The sequence below is a fragment of the Xylaria bambusicola genome, assembly GCF_022495145.1.
Source record: "Xylaria bambusicola strain CBS 139988 unplaced genomic scaffold F5B22scaffold_38, whole genome shotgun sequence".
NCBI lineage: Eukaryota > Fungi > Ascomycota > Sordariomycetes > Xylariales > Xylariaceae > Xylaria > Xylaria bambusicola.
The window spans coordinates 96,919-115,790 of NW_025953591.1; the positions used below are offsets into that span (position 1 = coordinate 96,919).

Below are 18,872 nucleotides of genomic sequence, written 5' to 3' on the forward strand. Positions count from 1 at the left end.
GAGAAAGACAAGGCCACGAGGATCCCCCATCTGCAAGACGAGGCTTACAGGCAGAAGCCAAAGGTTTTCACTTCTCTATAGCCACAAATGATGAATCATAGGTATACCAATATATCAATTTCCCTTCGAGCGGTTCGCACTTCCATCCCTTCTCTTCATGTGTGTGAGGATCAGCTTTACAATCAACTTGCACCGCGGAGAGTATATCACCGTGGTTTCCGCGCACCGAGTTGATACGAAAACATATCTGCGATGGTTGCGCAAGTTGTTTTGTTGAGTCCACGGAAATGCGACACTGTCCAACCGCGCGGCAGCCACCGTTTTGGTAATAAAAGATAATGCCTCTACAGTGGCGACTATTTTGATCGTAAAATACCTCCATCGACCGAATACCTTCCAACGAAGCCATAGAGAAATAGGCGTCTTCGCCAGGAGGATAGAATTTAGGCTTACAGCTTTGGAAACGTTTCGGGAGTTGACTCCCACTTGTTGGTTGGCAGTACGCACCAAAGTATGGAACTGTTTGCCCTTCCTAAGATTCTCCATAAATAAGTGTAATAGGAGCATGCCAACCTAGACATTGATCTTCGGCTGAGCCTGATATGTCCGGACCAATGATCACGTCACCGGCCTTTTGCATTCTTACTAATATGTTGAAATCCAGGTTCGCCGACAGTCATACGCCCAAAACAAGAATTCGATCTTGATTCGTTATAGGCAAATAGCACCATAAGGTACTCCTGCGCCGCCGAGATGGGAAGCGCTGCAACGATGACGACGCACAAGGAGCAGTAGGGCGGTGAATATGAACGCCATAGAGCTGATGCGAGGAGAAGAAGAAGGTGATACCTTTGACACTGTCTAATTCAACAGCAAAAAAGCGTTGAAACTGAGAAAGTCGTTTTTCTCATATGCTCGACAAAGCTGCAGATCTGGGGGGTTGGGTGTGTTTCAAACAGCTGAAGAGTATGAAGAAGCAGCTAATTCGAGGCGTAAATCCCCATCCTTGATTATGTTAAATACTAGCAACGCTACTAAGCTCTTTTCAGAAAACGTACCTTGAACTACGCTTTGTATTTAGAGATTACCTCTTCGTGTTCGACTATATAGACGCAGCTATTGTGGCATTCCCCTTTATACGGCTGGACGGATATACGCTCTACATTGCTTATCCCGACCGCGTCAACTACGATTCTCATCAGGGGCAAGGGTGACAACGATGACCTGACTTGGGGTTCTTTCCCGCGTTCCCAGAATACGATATCCCTCTAACGGATCGTATTTAGTGGACCAGCCCGCCACAGGGCTATCACTGGATGACTGTCAGAATTGAGAAAACAATTTCGAACGCCGTCGTTTCCCTTTCCAATCTTCCTCTAAAACTACATCGACTTATATTTCCCTTTATCGAGGACCAGTCTTTTTGTCGATAGGCAGTTTAAGAATTTAAAGACACCTTCAAGTGATGACGGGTGGCGGTTGGAGGGCGCTGCCACTGCGCCTAAGGGGTGCTACCTAATAGCATTAAAGAAAGGAGAAAGGTAATAACAAACAAGATCAATGGCAGCGAGCGCACAAGTATATATTGGAGGGAATAAGTGCTATACCCGGCTGGTTATACATACCTGAGTCCGACCAGGTACAGTATCAATAGTACCCAGTGAATATGGATTGAGGTTGGGTTACTTGTTTTGCTCTGATTACGTTGCGTTTAGTTCTTAAGCTGTGTTGCAGCTCCATTTCCAGGTGAGGTTCATGGTCCACTGGCACATATAACAGATAGGCTTCCTTGCTTTTATATTTCTACTTTATAAGAACCCCTATTTCTATCCTTAACCCCTTATTTTAAACGCTTTTATATTAACTTTAAAATTGCGTGCCGGTTTAAACATTTGCTACAGCAGCCACTACTGACTATCACGCGATTGGTTACATTCCGATACTAAGAAATGATTCTTTCAATTGTTCTATGGTGCGTCTTTTATGTCAATGTCCTGCCTTGTTCCCCGTAAGGGGTTCAACTGCCCATACGAAAGCACAGCACGAGCCTAGAAAGTAGTACCTATGCAAAGAAGTGCATCACATGTGTTTCGAAAAGTCTGTAAGATTTCTTGTACACTAGGGTGTCCTCGCGAATAGGAACAAGATATACAGTTTACACTAGCTTGCACATACAAAAGCCCCTGTGAAGGATCCGGATTCTATCCTTCTAACGTCAAATTCATTAACCAACTGGTCATAAAATTACATAGTGCCATTGGTTCTACATTTGTATTCTATGTTAACTGGCTAGTTGTTTGTTTTGCAATCATTCCGTTGTGTGGTTGCTTCTCCGCATCGTTGATATCCCTTTCCAAATTCCCTAGCAAACTGTTTGCCGTACCGACGGGGGTTTTGTAATGTCGGATTGTTTTCCTACACAGATAAGAGTAGCCACCAGTAATAACACCAAGGAATATTTATCTTCAAAAGCCGAGGTAGTACCTATGGTGTCTTTTCTCCCACACAGCTTGCTAATGAGGCCGCTACTGTTCTACCAATGGAATTCCCGAAAAGCGAGTTGTGATGATGATTATAATATGAATGCCACCTATAAGGCCCGACGACCACATGAGCTCATGGAAACCTAGAACAGTTCCGACTTTCTTAGGTATCTCCATCTTATACAGCCTCCCAGAGTCCCCTTATCATTAACCACCTCGTCTAATATACATTATGAAGGTAAGCTGAAGGCTCTCAGTATTCTCGGCGTCGGTCTAAATCAACTCACACACAAGTGTTCCATTATCACCTTAGGATTTCTCACATCCAAGGCAGACGCCATAACCACTGGCACTAACCCAAATATGAGACCCTTCGTTTTCGTACTCCGTTGTGGTACATCCTTCAGATTGGACACTTGCACAAGATACGACGGCATTTACTGTGACATTATTGGAAACTTGTTCACTAATAATGAGGATTACTGTAGGGACCCAATATGTTATTGCATACACTATCGGTATGTTCCTCTATTTTACGCCTATGGGCAGTTTTCAAAGACACTGGCAATGCGAGACAGAAATCTGACACCGCAGAGCAACTATTCTATCCTAATCCCGGAAATAGATTTGACCAAAGCTCAACTTGTCTTAGGCGACATTGGACACAACCTCTTCAAGCGGGGATTCTAGGTTTCGGGAGGATAACATGACTGAGTCTGCAAGATATTTTGTCTGTAGTATCGTATTAAACGATTATCATTTCATAATTTTATAGAAGAGGGTGAATGGATAACCGAAGCAAAGGCGGCATTAGTTAAGCAGGAGGAACAGTGTCACCTGTAGCACTAAGCTATCCCATCACTTTCATGCGAAGACCGAGGAGGTGGAATCCTGGCGGTAGTGAGAGACAATAGAACCAGTTAAGCCGCCGAACCTCCATGAGAGATCAACAATGACTAGGGTAATTACCAATTTTCATAAATTACTTCAGGTGCGAGTACTATGTGGTGAAACTTTTCATGTTAGTCCTACACGTAGAAAGCTTTAAAAACATGAAGATAATAAACTGCCTTCAAGTAAAATAAGTCTCTTTCATCATCCCGTTCTTTGAAATGAATACATCCTATACATAGTGCTGATATTTCTTCCTATCTATATCCACGTTGTTTATATATGGCTATACTGTGGGCTGAGATGCGTTTAAAGTCCTCATTGAGAATATATACCCTAGAACCATACGGCGTAAAGCTGTAATAAAATAACGTTAAAATATTAAATCTTATGTATATATCTATTTTAAGAAACTAACTGCCTTTCATCTATTTTAAGAGCGCCATTCGCTATAGTATTTGGAGCTATGTACAATTAAAACCTTATAGGACAGCTGCGCATATTCTTATCTTGTCGTCGCATTTTTGAAATTACATCCCCGTTAGGAGACAGAGACCAATGATAAAGAAATTGGATACACATAGCCAAAAGGAGTCTGAATGCCCTCACTGCTGATCCTACACCCATACTATATCCTCCACACGACAATGAGTCTTACTGTACACCTCTTTCCTTTTTCATAACAACTCTCTAAAGAGTCATAGAAGTTGAACCCGGGATCCCTTCTATAGAAAGAGTCTCAGTATTACACAGTGCGATACTTCTTGAACTAAGATTCCTACCTAATAGGACTATGTGCTTCGAAGAGTCATGGGAAGATACGTGGCCTTGCAGGTCACGGCTTAAATGGATGCCTTCATTTGAGAACCTAGAAGCGCTAGCTCTCGACGCTCAAATTCTCTCGCAATCTCAGGGCTATAAACAAGGGGATTCGCTGTATATAGCCCTAGCTTAAGCCAAAAAGGCTTCAATGCCTCCATGCAACGACGATTGTCATGCCGTCACCCCCTATCGTCCTCCAATTTATTCTATTCGTATATAAAGTCACGTAGCAGAAAGTTACCCGGGATCTGGCCTCACGCCGACATCTGCACTCCTGATGTATACATCAAATTGCAGATTTCGGAGATGAAGTGCTCGGTGTCCGGCTCCAGCATGGTAGATATGACTGGTGTGTAATTTTTCAGGAGTAGAAAGACTCAACTATATTATTTCACCGTTGGACCCTGGGCTGGCTGTATCTACCTACCGTGTATGGATACCCTAGTGACCGCCATAGATTCTCATGGATCAATCCTTCGCATTGGTATCACTATACCCTGATATAAGCGGTGGAGGCGCTAGATGAGGTGTAATCCATAGGAGTTGTTTTAGTGCAGACGACGACTTGTGGTGATATATCCCGGCTCGAAGATTGCCGAGGTTCAATCAATTTTCGAAGCCAACCTTGACCATGAGGATAGCGCAGCGCATTCAGCACATCTAACAGAAGCGGTTGATTCCTCTAAATTGGTGTTAGTTGCAGTTTAGTCTTGTCTACATGTGTTATTATACAATAGCCCAAGCACAATAACGAATGCTAAGAGATGAAGGTTTCCTTTCTTTCTGTAACTTTTTTTTTCTTCAAAATTATCTTCACATTCTGCTATAGTCTTAAGAAATTTTCACAATGAACAGAAATCCACTGCTTCATCAAGCAACAAGCATATATAAATAGTCTTCCTTAAGGGTTATAGGGGATCCTTGAAATGTGGTGTGGCGGGAACGCACATATACGAGGCTGTATCCCAATACGAGCAACCTTTCCCAAGCGCTCATCTTCGTAAAGACAATATGACGAATTCGCGGAGTATATATAGAAGTATATATATCGAAATGGAATCCTCTTAGACGTGATCATCTCGCGTTAGCGGTGGTGAGATTTCAGCCCTCACTGATGAAACCTGTGAAGCCTGTATCAAGGGCCCTTGGTTATGTAAGGACTGTCTTTCTTCGTCATTAGAGGGGACAGACATTGATTAGCCATGAAGTGCCCTAAGTTCAGCCCACGGTTACAAAAGATTAGATAGCAAGGCTGTGGCAAGGCTGTGACAAAACCACTGCTTAGCATGATACACAACCCTAATGCTCTCTCGGCCCACATCCATCCTCCCTCTACGCTCCCCCCTTCTCTCCTCTTCCGTCATTCTCCGTCTCCACTTTCGCTTGTCCCTCTCCCCATCCATCCCACGCGTCCTCGAACCCTAGGGTCCTTGCCCCCTTCCAGCTCGCAGCATTGCGCTCAAAAGCTTAACACGGGAGATGATGCCCTCGGCGAATTTACTCCGGAAAACGACCGTGCCATACGACACGTAAACTCCAGCAACGCTGAAGGTCGGAGCATGTTTTCATTCCAGTACAGGAATCCTTGGCGGACGCATGTTCGATATCTGTATGTTCAGAGTAATATCATACGCATCGCACACATGTTCGTAGACTCCGAGACTGATGCCTCAACTTAATTTCCTCTCGTCTCTATTCGCTGCGATTTTGTTCACTCTTGCATCGCAGAACCGCAAGCCTTGTCGTCGCTTTTGGATGTCGGTAGCCACGAATATCAAGATTGTCGAAGGTCGTTCACCTGAACCTTCCCAGTGGCGAGAGGAACTTTATCATAGCGAGCCATGCGTATGATGGATCCACATTCATCTTCAGATGCCGTAGACAAATCTCTGAATTCCTGAAATTGTCCTCATGATCCTGCTGATTCCTGTAGTGCGTACGGTAAGGAGTGGATGAATCATCAAGTTCTAGGCGTCCAGTTGCTGCATAGGTACATGAATATGCTTGAAATCAATTCCCGGAAGAAAGGAGCCGGCGTCTGTCTGGCTATCTATACATGGCCAAACACGCAGGTACCCAAGGAAAAGCGAACTCTATTAGCATGCAAGATGGCGCGATGTAAAGTCTTCAAGGATCTCATCAATGCAATACCGTACTTCCGGGTCTTTACAAGTGCGTTTGATGTCTGTCGCCTGTTCAGGTCCGCCCGGGTTGCATTTCCAAGATACTGCCGTATGCCGTTAGTCATCATGCATCTATCCGTGAGGGGAAGTATTTACTTAACTGGGCAGTACTTACTCTGTACTTATACCTACTTCCCTGCATAGTACTGTAGGTACTACGGTACAGTACCTACGTATCAACATTAAAATAGATACCTATATCCCTGCGAGATACTCCCTGTCAATTCTACTGTACTTATGCAGAATGTAGATGTACATGTGCATTATACCGGTATATACATTACACCCGTGACGTACGCCGCCTGCCTTTTCCCTGTATCCCAGCATGCGTGCATCTTGACCGATGACGTCACTCTCCGACCTCAACCTTCAACGCGCTGCCATTGCCAACGACAGTATCCTCTTCCATCTCCTCCTCCTCTAATCTATGAGGGTGCTCTTACAATGCCCGAAAGTTTTGAGACTATTTAATCCATTCCCTTCTCAAACCACGTTCACATATTCGCAGCTTCAACCGCGTCAATTGCGTAGGACACGGTCGCGGACGCGGGGAATTAGGTAATTTCCCCCTCCTCTCTCCTTCTACCTACTCTGTCTGCATCAATCTAATCTGAGAGCCCGGAGGCTCTTCGGTAAGAACTACAGACTTTGCGTCTATTCAAGTTTATCTGTCCATCTAACGTAGACGTTTTACACGTCGTCGGAAAAATATATTCGGTTGATTTTTCTTCATATGCGTGGTGGTAGTATATACCTATGTCGAAATGCAACGCCACGCAACGCAACGCGGCGCGGCGCAAATCAGATTAAACACACATATACACACCAAGGCACGCGATACTGACCATCTCTTGCTATTTCGCAAGAAAATCATGTGAATTGACACGAGGACAAGCCGCAGATCCCTTTGCCAGCCTATCCTTCAGTTGTCTGTGATTCGCCCGATGCAAAAGTCAGGGTCCATCCCCCTCCCCTTCTACCTCTGCTTCTGCCTCTGGCCGTCCCTTAGGTACACATGGACCGTACTCATACCCCATATCCATACCCATACCTATCCCCACAAACCTACCATCCCAACGACGATCATGGCAAATTATCACCTATCGATGCAGTATTAAAATCGTCATCTACTATTCACCGGCCACACTTTGCCTATGCATACCATGCCACTTCTACCTCTCCGCCCTTCTCTACATGATGCCTGTTTCTATTTTTAACTTTCCCACACACCTAACGTTCTCTCTATCTACTCTCTCGAGGCGGTGAGCAAAAAAAAAACTGGCACTTCCCTCTCCCCAAAACACCACCTATTCAATCATCTAGAGGGGGGAGGGAAGTGCCAGTTTTTTTGCTCATCGCCTCGTCTCTGTCCGTTCATTTACATTCACATAACCAACAACCTCCAGCAAGTTCACACCGCAAAACCCAACCCTTAAAAAACCAACAGGATATACTAGATGGCGAGAATTAACCCTATCTGGCACCACATCACATCACATCACATTTACTTACAGACCTACATGAACCTACCTACCTATCCCCACAAAATAGATACCCAAACACAAACCGTACCTTTGCATACCACGAACACCCCAATATATTGCTAACTCAGTCCTATCACGTGCTATATATCTTGCAGTCCCTCCTAGTGGATCAACATAACCGATACCCAAATCTCTCCCCAAGACGACGCTAAAACCGATGTATTAATTCGTACACGTGATTATATGTTCAAGTAGAATACAAGTGCAAGAAATCCTGATTGGACATCGAAAGTCTTGGCAGGATGGGAGCGTTCGTGGTATTCAAACACAGCATATATAAGATTCGGCCATACATACAATCATACATCCATCCCTGCCCAAACCTAGGTAGATAGAATTTTCTAATTCAGAGGAAAGAACGAGGGAAAAAAAATCTCTTAATGTAATTACCGGAAAACCCAATCGTATTTAACTCCATAGATTGTAATAAATAGCAAGGAAAAAAAAAAGGAAAAAGGAAAATACAGGTGAGAATGTAGAAGAAGAGAAAAAGTGAGACCGAACCGAACCGACCGACAGAACGCCCATAACGGTTCTCGAAACTCAGCTTTTCCTTACCCCGTACCCCCCCCTCCTCCCTCCCTCCCCCGCCATCCGAGTAGCCGAAAACAGCAGCCTTCTCTGCCGATCACTACTGCGTGTACGAGGTCAAGGGTGGGTTGTGTGTACCCTTCTCTCGCCTCTTCCCGCGCAGCGACTCTAGGCCTGCCAGACCTGCCTACCTGCCTGGTGCCTGCCTGCTGTAGGCGCCTTAGTGAAGATCGCCGGGCCCAATGGATTGCTTTCTGCCGGTCGCTTGCCTTTCCCCCTTCTGGCACTGGAAAGATGAAGATGTCCACGCGTCAAGGCTCGAGTCAAGTCAAGTCAAGTCCTTCCACTAGCACGTTTAACTTTCTTTTTCGATTTATTCTTCTTCTTTTACATGCAGGTACATAGCATAGCATAGCGTAGCTCAGTCGTAGATGTATTCGGCGCAGTTCGGTCTTTACGCGGAACAATACATGCCTAAGGTTAGCGGCTATCCTACTCGACTCGCATCGGGAACGGGCTTTATTCACATGACTCCCGCCGCCCTTGGCGCAGCGGGCGGGAAAGAAACGGGGGGATGGGGGGGAGGAGAGGAGAGGAAGGGCCGAGGGTGAAGAAACCAGGGCGAGAGAGATCTCAGCGGCGGAAGGAAGGAAGGAAGGAAAGAAGGGGACCAAGGTGAAGCAAGGAAGTACCCGGGGCGGCGGTGCTTGCTACCTAACCAATCTACTCAACTAACGCATAAGTACAGGCGGAACTGATTCACTGAACCGTAGAGAGAGAGACGATGGGCAGGGGAGAGGGGAACGAAAACTCTACTTTCCCGAGGCCGTGGACGGTGGTCTCGACTGCCTGATGGGGAAAGTACATGGTGAAATCTCGGTTACTCATTGGTTAACGCCAACCGTTCGCCTGACTCAAGAAGTCTCTCGCCTGTGTACTGTAGCTCAGGGGAGGGCGAGAAGTGTGTGTGTGTGTAAGTACGAGTGTGGCGAAAAAGGTAGTGATTCGTGTCTTTTTTTTTTCTTTGCCGGCACCTCTACCGCTACCAATGCTACTGTAGATTGACCGTCCGCCCCCCCCATCTTCCTTGGGTAGGGCTAACGCGTACATGAATGTACCTGTTAAGCCGCAACCAGTTTGGAGGGCTGTTGACTTGTTGGGAAGTGATCGGCACTTCAGTCGCACGCATTTCGCCGAATAGAGTAGCTACCCCGGGGTGTGATGGAAGAAATCGTGGCTAATGACGCTGTGGTACGAGGACGAAGCTCGTACTGTATACACGGCGACCGCAAGTATCCATTAGAGGTAGCTCTAGTCTTGCGTCGGACGCCTAGAACATTTCTTATCGTAGTCGCTAGAACTCTTCATTGGCGGGGGGCCGACCACCGAAGCCGCCAGACAACTAAGCCTTAGTGTCTCGTGTGGCTCATCAGGGTCTATCGTTCAAATTAGCCACTGTGGCGATGGATAATCGAGAAGATGGCTGGCCGATCATTGAGGAATGCCGTATTCTAGTCTTTTGAGTCGATGTTGTCAAGGTTCCTTAGTACCCTGTCCAGCTGAAGGACTACATGCCGCGAATGCTCGTTAGGCTCTAACCATGTGTGACCTGGCGTCAATCGAGGGAGGCAGCCTACGAACCCAACCTCGAACAATCAGCGAATCGTGGCGAGAACGAAAGCCACACGTACGGACCCGGGCGCGCCTCACGGCGGCGGCGGGGGTTCAACTCACAGACAAGACAAGACAAGACAAGACAAGACAAGACATAGAGAACGAAACTCGCCAAAAAACCGGGTGAAAATGTAAGTATGGCATGGAAGTTACTCTGCTCGCGCGGCTAAGATGGTGTTAATGGACCAACATACATACATACTATTTGCCGTGTCCGGGACTGGGAATGCGGCGACGACGCTGCTGTAGAATGCCGTGACTCGCCACGGCTACCCGCTATTGCCACACGGGCCATGGTGGGATGGCGGGGATGGGGGGGGGGGGGGGGGCAGGTCGAGCCGGGGGGTCCACACGGCGCTCAAGCCTCCCGCGCGCTGTCCCGCCCACGAGCAGATCTTGGGTAGGGTAGGCTACCTGTGACGTAAGTGGAAGGGATACATGTGGTTAGCTGTCTACATAAGTGCATACATACATACCTACTTACATAAGTAGTAGTCCTGATAATGATAATGCCATTTCAAGTACTGGTTCGGTCAGGTTCGGTGCCGGTGATACTTGGGCCATAGTCCGTGGCACGTGGGTTGGGAAGGATCCGAGAGTTGCCTAGCTTGTCAAATAGATCAATTCTGATCAATGGTTGCGCAAGTGAGGTACATCGTACTCTCGATACTCTCGATATCCATACTCTGCCCACACATTGTACGTGACACTAGTCGTGCTGCAAAGCTAACGGTAAGCTTTCGAATCGAACGAACGAACGGACGGACACGACACAGTCATCTGATTACATAGTTCGGAGTGCGAGTCGGTACTTAACCTAACCTAGTGATATGGTAGCTCGCCAATACCTCGGGGTCACTTTGTTGGACCAGTCCAATCTGCTGCTACTGTCGGCACTGGTCTCGCTCTGAAGGTTTAATTTGGGTCATGAAGCGCGCAGCTAGCATAGAGCAGCCTTTCTACGACAGTCCAGCAAGGTGGAATATCGATATAGTGAGAGAGAGAGAGAGAGAGAGAGATCCAATGAGAGTTTCCGTATAGTCACAGAATGCATTGCCTTTCGTAAGTAGGAGTATGACAGAGAGAGGGTATCGCATGATAATTGCAGAAAAATGGAAAAAAGAAATATGAAAAGTAAAAATGAATAGAGATGAAACGAAACGGGTTCGCCAAGTAAGTACCGTGACTTGGAAGGATCAAAAGAGAAGAGAAGAGAAGGGAAGAGAGACGCTAGAGAGTCGCGGCACACAGCAAATAGCGTGAACTGACTGACTGACTGACTATATTAGGAAGCCAAAAAGAAATAAAAGAAACAAAAAGGGTCTAATTTGCATCCATCGCGTGTATATGTATTGAAAAGTGTGGTTTGCCAACGCAGCAAAGCATTGATAATGTGTCCACCCAGGCCGGGGAAAGGATGAATGAGGATGCTGTCCGTGTGGTGTGGTGTGGTTCTGTGGTTCTGTGGCTGCTGTTGTGCAGTGGCTCGTCTGGCTCGTCTGGCTCGTCTAGCGCCTAATTTAGTGAAGCTGTGTTACTTATCTTAGACACCTACGGTAGGCTACTTAAGTAGGTAGTGTTACTTAGTAGCCGAGTAAGTACCTAAAGTAAGTAACCCAGTACCGTGGCCTTAGGTACTTTACCTACCTACAGCGGGCAGTAGGTAGCCACTGGTATTAACTAATGCTGCTATCGCAGTGCATTAGTTAGGTACTTAGCTAGTGGCCCTCGACGGCGCTCACGCAACGTGCAGTGGTGCGCTGTGACTAAGTATCGCTAGCGGCATCGTTTAGCCGCAACCGTTGAAATATGCCATCGAAATCTGTCCTACTTCAGTAAGTACTTAACTAGGTATTCACTTACTTACACTAGGTAGGTTAGCAGATGGCCTTCTTGGCGGGACATGGAAGAGGAAAAAAGGCCGCCGTTCCAACTAAACGTCGGAGCCTAGGCGACTAACTTACATGAGGTACATGCTAGGTATGTAGGTGTGTATATAGGTATATATAGGTAGGTATGTATGTAGCAATGTACTCGAGCTTGCCCACAGACAGCATGGCTGGCACCGAGCCACTCATGCCTGATAATATCATCATCGTACGATTCCAGCACCTAGCCTGAGATCGAGGAGGCGTCGTTGTGACATGCCCCCCCACTGCGCGTCGAATACGCTGCGTCAAAGTCAAAAGTCAGGTCAGCGCGTCGTCCGTCACGTCAGCTGGGGCGTTGGTTGGAAAAAAAAAAAAGAAGTGAAGTGAAGTAAAGTGAAACCGGCGAGATTGGCATGTCCTCTTAGTGGATGCACTGGATTGGACACTCTCTGTACATACCTTACTATTAAGTATTTATATGTATATACCGGTATACTTACACGATGTAAGTAGTAACAGTACCGGTAGCGTGGATGGTGATGAGATGAGATGAGGTGAGGTGAGGTCGGTCCCGCCAGTGGCGTCCGGAGGTGTTGCGAGACAGAACAACGCCATTCTGACGGTGCACGGGGGCACAAGACAAGACGGACATGGTAAGCCACCATAAGTAGACAACTGCATTGGTTTCTGACATACCTGGTGTTTTGTGTGTAATGTGGTGAAATGTGACGGTAGGTAGGTAGGTAGTGCAAGACCCTGCCTAGAGAGACTGCAAAATGAGAGTTGGAGATACCGTAGGTAAGTGTCGTCGAGGCGCCGTGAGGGGTACAGCACTTGTTTCCCCTGCCTGCCTGTGTAACTTGGGTAGGTTTAGTTATCATATCATGTATCTACACCTTACCTACTACCGGTATTACCTCCGAAGTTGATTTCTACATATGTCTTGAATGAAAGGGCACACAGATAGACAGATAGATGGTGAGGGCCAGATAAAATCTAATTTTTTGGAAATCAATATATTCACTAACTAGGCCAAATAAAGCCTCGTCAACGTAAGTACCTACCTACATATACATGAACGACAGACAAACACAATTATACAGAGAACTGAAATCCGCTGAAGCTGAAGTACCTAAGCTGGAAAGAGACAATCTCATACCTACCGCACACCGCCATCCATCCCGGCCGATGACTATACAAATGAGTACATACAAGTAGGTAGGTAGGTGCCCGATGTGCTGTTCTGGCTCCGACGCTGACATTGCGCTCGAGTAACGGTGAGAATGGAACGGCCCAACTGAAACGATCGATCAGGTCACGGTTGCTTGCTTGCCTGCCTTGCTGGTACCATCCATACATGTAGCTCTCAGATAGATAGATAGATAGATAGATAGATAGATAGGTAGGTAGGTAGGTAGGTCGTCGGTGCCAATACCCCAATACCTATTCGAGGCGTCTTTTCATTGCAACGACGTGAAACTACTTCACGTTGCGTCGAGCAATTTAGTCGAAATGTTGTGGCGGGTGCGGTATGTCTGTGCCATGACCGTAATCGATCCAAAAAAAAAAAAAACCCCTGCGATCAGATACCTAGAACTCCCCGCGCACGCACGTCCGTCGTGGTCACCGCTGTTAAGAGGACGGGAAAGGGGGAGGCGTGATATAGCAAGGTAGGTAGGTAGCTAAGCTCACTCCTTCTCGAAGGACACGATGCAGTTAACGAATTCCCCTATGAAGCTATTCCAGTCATCCATCACCCACCTGCCTGCCTCGACATTGATTGATTGATTGATTGAGGCAGGTGAAATGTAAAAGGGAGTGCATACTAGTGAGTACAGACAAGAGGTTCCATTGCCCGGGCAGGCTACTGGCTGATTGGTGCGCCACCATGGAAACCACAGAATGCCGCGCTTACACAGATATACCCGCCTGTAATGCACACACGACACAGTTGTATTCGGGAACGAAGGGGTAAGTAAGGGTGTCATCCATCGTCGAAAGCGGGCAAGAGGTCCGACGGGCTGGCGATGTTCTCATAGGACGATCGAAATTAGATGAGATGAGATCTCTGTAGCCAATATGAGAAGGAGGGGGGGGGAGAAGATTTAATGCGATGATGGGAAGAGGATTCTCTCTCTGGCCCAAAGGCCCGTTTCAATGTTTCATGTTTGCGGGGAATAAAATCAGCGCTTGGGTCGCTCCCAGCCAATGGATTGGCCGGATGAACATCTCCGGCCCGGTCCAGACGCAGAACTGCTGTTCGGAGGCATGAGAGGCCGAGAGGCATGGGATGGACGAGTCGCGCGCATTTCTGCTTACTTACTATGTACACTACTCGCGCGACAAATGCGGTAGGCATATGCTGTACCTAGGTAAGTAAAGGTAGGTACCTTGGGCAGAAGACCCCGGGGTTAGATGCCATGGTTGTTAACTGCGATCTGCTAGTGGTGGTTGCAAGTAGGTAGTCGGCAGCAAAGCCGAGAGAAGAGTTCTCTCAATTGCTTGCTTGCTTACTATCTAACCAAAGCCACTACACGACTACACCACGCATCTCAGGTCTGTATGTAGGCATGACTGTATATCCGCAGGTGGTTAGTCTTGCTTGCAAGCATGGTGGTCGGATGCGCCCGATTCGACGCGGCATGTTTTGATCGATCGATCGACGAGCGACGAGAGCGCCGAGGAACCGAATGGAAGCGAGCACCACTCCAAAAAGTATGGGTTACCTGCTGGTCGGTACTCCTCAGATCTTTCCATCACGCGTGATTGGGCCGAGTGCCCCAGGCTGGGCTGGCGGGGCAAGCCGAAATGCCTCTCCGACCCTTGTTGATCATCCAGGGCGACGGCTGCACAGCTAGCTTCAGCAGAGTCTAGGCGCGTCCCCCCCTCCCCTCCCCTGCGCGCGCAACGTCTGGCGGAGCAGGGGTTGATAGATAGTTCGTCTAATCGCTCTTGTCGCCCGCCCGGCAGAATGGGACAGAATGGGACAGAGCGCCCACGAGTCGGCCAATTCGACAGCGAAATTGGATAGCCTGACTTGTCCCAAACCGACCCCCGGTCCTCCACATCTCCATGGCACTAGCTCGGTTTAATGAGAAACACGTTTGAAGGGGTTGGCTGCTCGAAGATCTCGGTTGGCCATGGTGAACCATCATGACAACGATAACGCCTTACGAAGTAGCATAGAGTGCGCATGAACAAATCCCCGACTCGAGGATTTATGCTTTAGATCAAATCAGTTTCATAACCTTCACTCTCATAGGATCACTGTGCCGGAAATTAGATCAGCACCCCCTCCTGTGCCGGACATTGGCAACAATAGCGTGATGCGGGTACACAGCACCGCGAAACTTTATAGAGCTATTAATCACATGAACTTTGAACACCACACATTCAGGCAGATATCGCGAGCTGTAGAGAAAACTTGACATTGCGTAGCTTTACACTAAGGATATCGCAGCCCAGATTCCCGTCGCAAAGCAAGTAATTTCGATGATAATAATACTTTGAATAGGCGATAAGTCAATGCTCAGCACTGCGAATCGAGTCGACATAGGGACCGACCAGCGCTTTGGGTGACAAAAATCGCCTACGGGCATGTATTGATAGGCAAGTTTATATATAGGTATATATGTGTACATACATATGTGTGTGCATGTATGAGGGAGGAGTACTTTGTGACACCTCGATGCACGCCGGGCGAGGGTGCGAGCGCGAGGTAGAGTCAGTATCCGAGTACGTAGTCATCTGCTTCCCATCTATCCATCATTTCGATGTATCAGGCCAGAGGCAATATTGAATAAATAAGCAAGTGGTCCCCAAAGGGCGTGGTATCTTTGAATGTACCGGGGCAAACGCCGTGAAACTCAAGGAAAGCCTGCCGTGTCCAGTCATGTGTTTATTAACCGTGTGAATCGAGAACCAGATCTTTTCGCCTTCTATAATCGCCAGAACGCAATTTCGCCAAACATAACATTCTTTAATAGGGGGAAGTTTAGAGATTAGAAATGGAATCGTAGCTCGTAGCCGGTCGTCGTGCGGTATGCGCTGTGTGCGGAATTCCGGTCCGGTTCCGGGATGTCAATTGACATTATATCCCACCCTGCCTTAGTCTGAGGCACGTTCAAATCTACCTCGACAACATCAAGAACCATGGCCTGCCCTTCTGATAGCTCTCGGATAACATCATCGTCCATCTCGACTTCTAGACTCCCTTCATAGAGATGGATAACGCGCGTGATGCGGGTGGGGTCGAGGCTCCATTTCGTAGTGACGCGGGAGATAAAATCAGATAGAGTTCGCTCTGTCAAATATACTGCCTTGTGTAATTCGCGCTTATCCGAATTCGCGGTCGGCTTCTTTGCTATGTAGAAACAGGCGATTGATTTTGCTGTTTTCTCGTTTGGCGGTTTATACGAAGGGTCCACACCTAGTGCTTCAATCCAGCAACTTAGGTTTCCATCATCATCGGTTTTCGTGGGAACCCTGGTAGCCTGATCCGACATCCGGTGAGAGCTACCAGCCCCTTGCCTCTCTGCCCACTGCCCTGTGCCCGTAGCTTGCGAATGTAACGAAGTAGAACTAGGTGAAGGCGAAACTAGCGAAGATCCGGTTATCGAATTTCTCGCACTGCGATTCCGCCAAGCTATGCCCTCTTTTGAATCCTCCCTCGACAAATCAGGCAGTTCTCCAGAGAGAGCAACTGGATGACGATCCGGATCGTCCAAATCCTCGCCTCTAAGATAGAGTATACTAACAGCACGACTGCTACCGAACATGTCTTGCAAGGTCGTGAGCTTGATGTGCATATCAGCCTCCTGGGATGAACGTGCATTCCCGCCGCTGCCGCCATCCGCAGAGCTTGCCGAAGACATGGACCAGGTTCGTTTATGCTTCGGTGCCTTTCCAGGCCGTTGATGATCCTGTGATTTACCCTGCCCACCGCCTCGCTTCCGCTTTGCATAATCCTTTCCACCAGTTTCCGCTTGAAAAAGTTGCGCCCTAAGCTTTTCAATTGCCTTCTTAACATGTTGGACATCATTGGTAAGTTTCCTCTCAGCTCCATGGTCTCTAAACAATTTCACTTTGCAATAGCAAATTTCGAAGACGGGGTCGTCGGGTGGGGGAGATTCGGCCGTAGACGCAACGCTTGTTTTGGCGCACAGTCGCACGGGGATACCTTTAACACCTTTTGAGTGGCTAAAGTCAGTAGAGAGAAAGTTAAAGCGGACCGAAATGGCACATTCAGCTGGACCATTCGCACCGGGTGTCCACGTGACACAGAATCCGTCGAACGAAGAGCTTTCGAGCTCAATCCTTGTCCGCTGGTCATCACCTTCAACCGGTGGCTGGCCTGACTCAACGTACTCAACAGCTTGCAGCTTGCCATTGCGCTGGTGTGCCTCGTTCATACCTCGGCCATCTTTCCATAAAGTCCAGCAAGCTTCGGGTTTCTGTCGTTGTTGTTCGTCTTCGAATGATATACGTATGAAGGTGCGATATTTTGTTCCGGGTACAGCAGGCAGCGGCGAGATGGTATCTTTGACGGTAAACTGGTACACTTGTCCTTTATTGAGATACGTCACAGGAATCTCATCTGCGTTTTTAATCATAGCAGTAGCGGCATGTAGGGTACAAAGGAAACGGAACTTGGTTGCGTTCGGGGGCAATAAAATTGACATGCCTGGCATGCCTGGCATGCCCATCTGATACCGCCCGGACTGAAGGTTTAGCATGGACGGCGACTGTGGATGGAAAGCAGCATCCATAGACCCTATACGCTCTACCCGACCTTCTGTGCCCAGGGTGGAGGCATCGTGGTCCATCGTCTCGTACCCAGTATCATGTTGAGTGAAGGACGAGGGCGCAAACGTGGGCTGCTGTGAAACTGGTTGTATAAACGGGTTAAAAGGCCCATGGTGAAATTGCTGTGGTGCGATAGAAGGTTGGTGGAAGTGGGGGATCTCCAGCATTCCGCTCGGGCCAGCATGTATGGTGCCATCGTTCGTGGGAAGAGACAGCGGGGTGCTGAGGCCCATTCCCATCGGCGTGTGCAAGTCGCCAGCCTGATGGTGATAGAGGGTGTTCGTACCACCGGGCGTAGGTGTGTAGTAGCCCGGCGGCTGGTTCGCAAAAGCGTCGAAAGTGAAAGAGTTGGGGTTGAATAGACTAGGCGTGTATCTCCACTCAGGGCCAGAGGCCCGCGGCGTCGGGTCCTGATCCCGAAAAGCCTCTGGGCCGACATGATGTCTGTCAATACCAGATCTTTAGTTAGCACTTGATTATCAATTCTAGAGGCTCTGGTTCGTCTTATGGATGGTTTATCGCAAAGCACACTAGAGATGCGCCGCGCTCTTATAAGTGGCGCTATGCAACATGGAGTGGGCTGTCGGAGTTACCCCGCGCACAATCAAGCGCAGAGGAGACTACGGTATGTCTGGATAGCTAGCATGTCGCAAGCCGCCTCTTCCCCCATCTACCTCAGTGCGATCACCATCGGAACAGGCAAAAGAATGGAAATGCAGGAAAAGTGATGCAGTCTTCCACACAAAGTGCAGGGGAAGGAATAACAGAAACTCGGCAGACGGGTTCGGAGTAGATAGGATACACGTACCGTTCTGCTGTTGGTAATTGTCCAGTGGCATGATTATCTAGTGCTAATGGCGGGTGAGACGCAGCTGCCGACGATGCTGTTCCTGGTGCGCCGATGTTTGGGAACTGTTGCCGAAAGTTGGCCAAAAGGGCATCGTCGGGCTTCTGTGAACTGGTTCTATGGGAAAGTCAGCAAAGGCAAGATGGTGGGAACATTCCTTTGCCTCGTTGAGTGAGAAAAAGTTAAAGAGTCGTAGGTTTTGCTCACCTTTGGCGAAACAT

The 18,872-nt window shown here is 48.0% G+C and overlaps 1 protein-coding gene across 1 annotated transcript; it reads right to left on the bottom strand.

Annotated features, from left to right (window-relative positions):
* Positions 1 to 16,000: 16,000 nt before the first annotated feature.
* On the bottom strand, positions 16,001 to 18,872 carry F5B22DRAFT_648916 (CP2 transcription factor-domain-containing protein; the record flags this gene model as incomplete). The annotated part of the gene is made up of 3 exons (XM_047979090.1): positions 16,001 to 18,248; positions 18,613 to 18,768; positions 18,859 to 18,872. 3 exons carry the CDS (start codon positions 18,870 to 18,872, stop codon positions 16,001 to 16,003), a joined length of 2,418 nt encoding a protein of 805 aa, XP_047828456.1.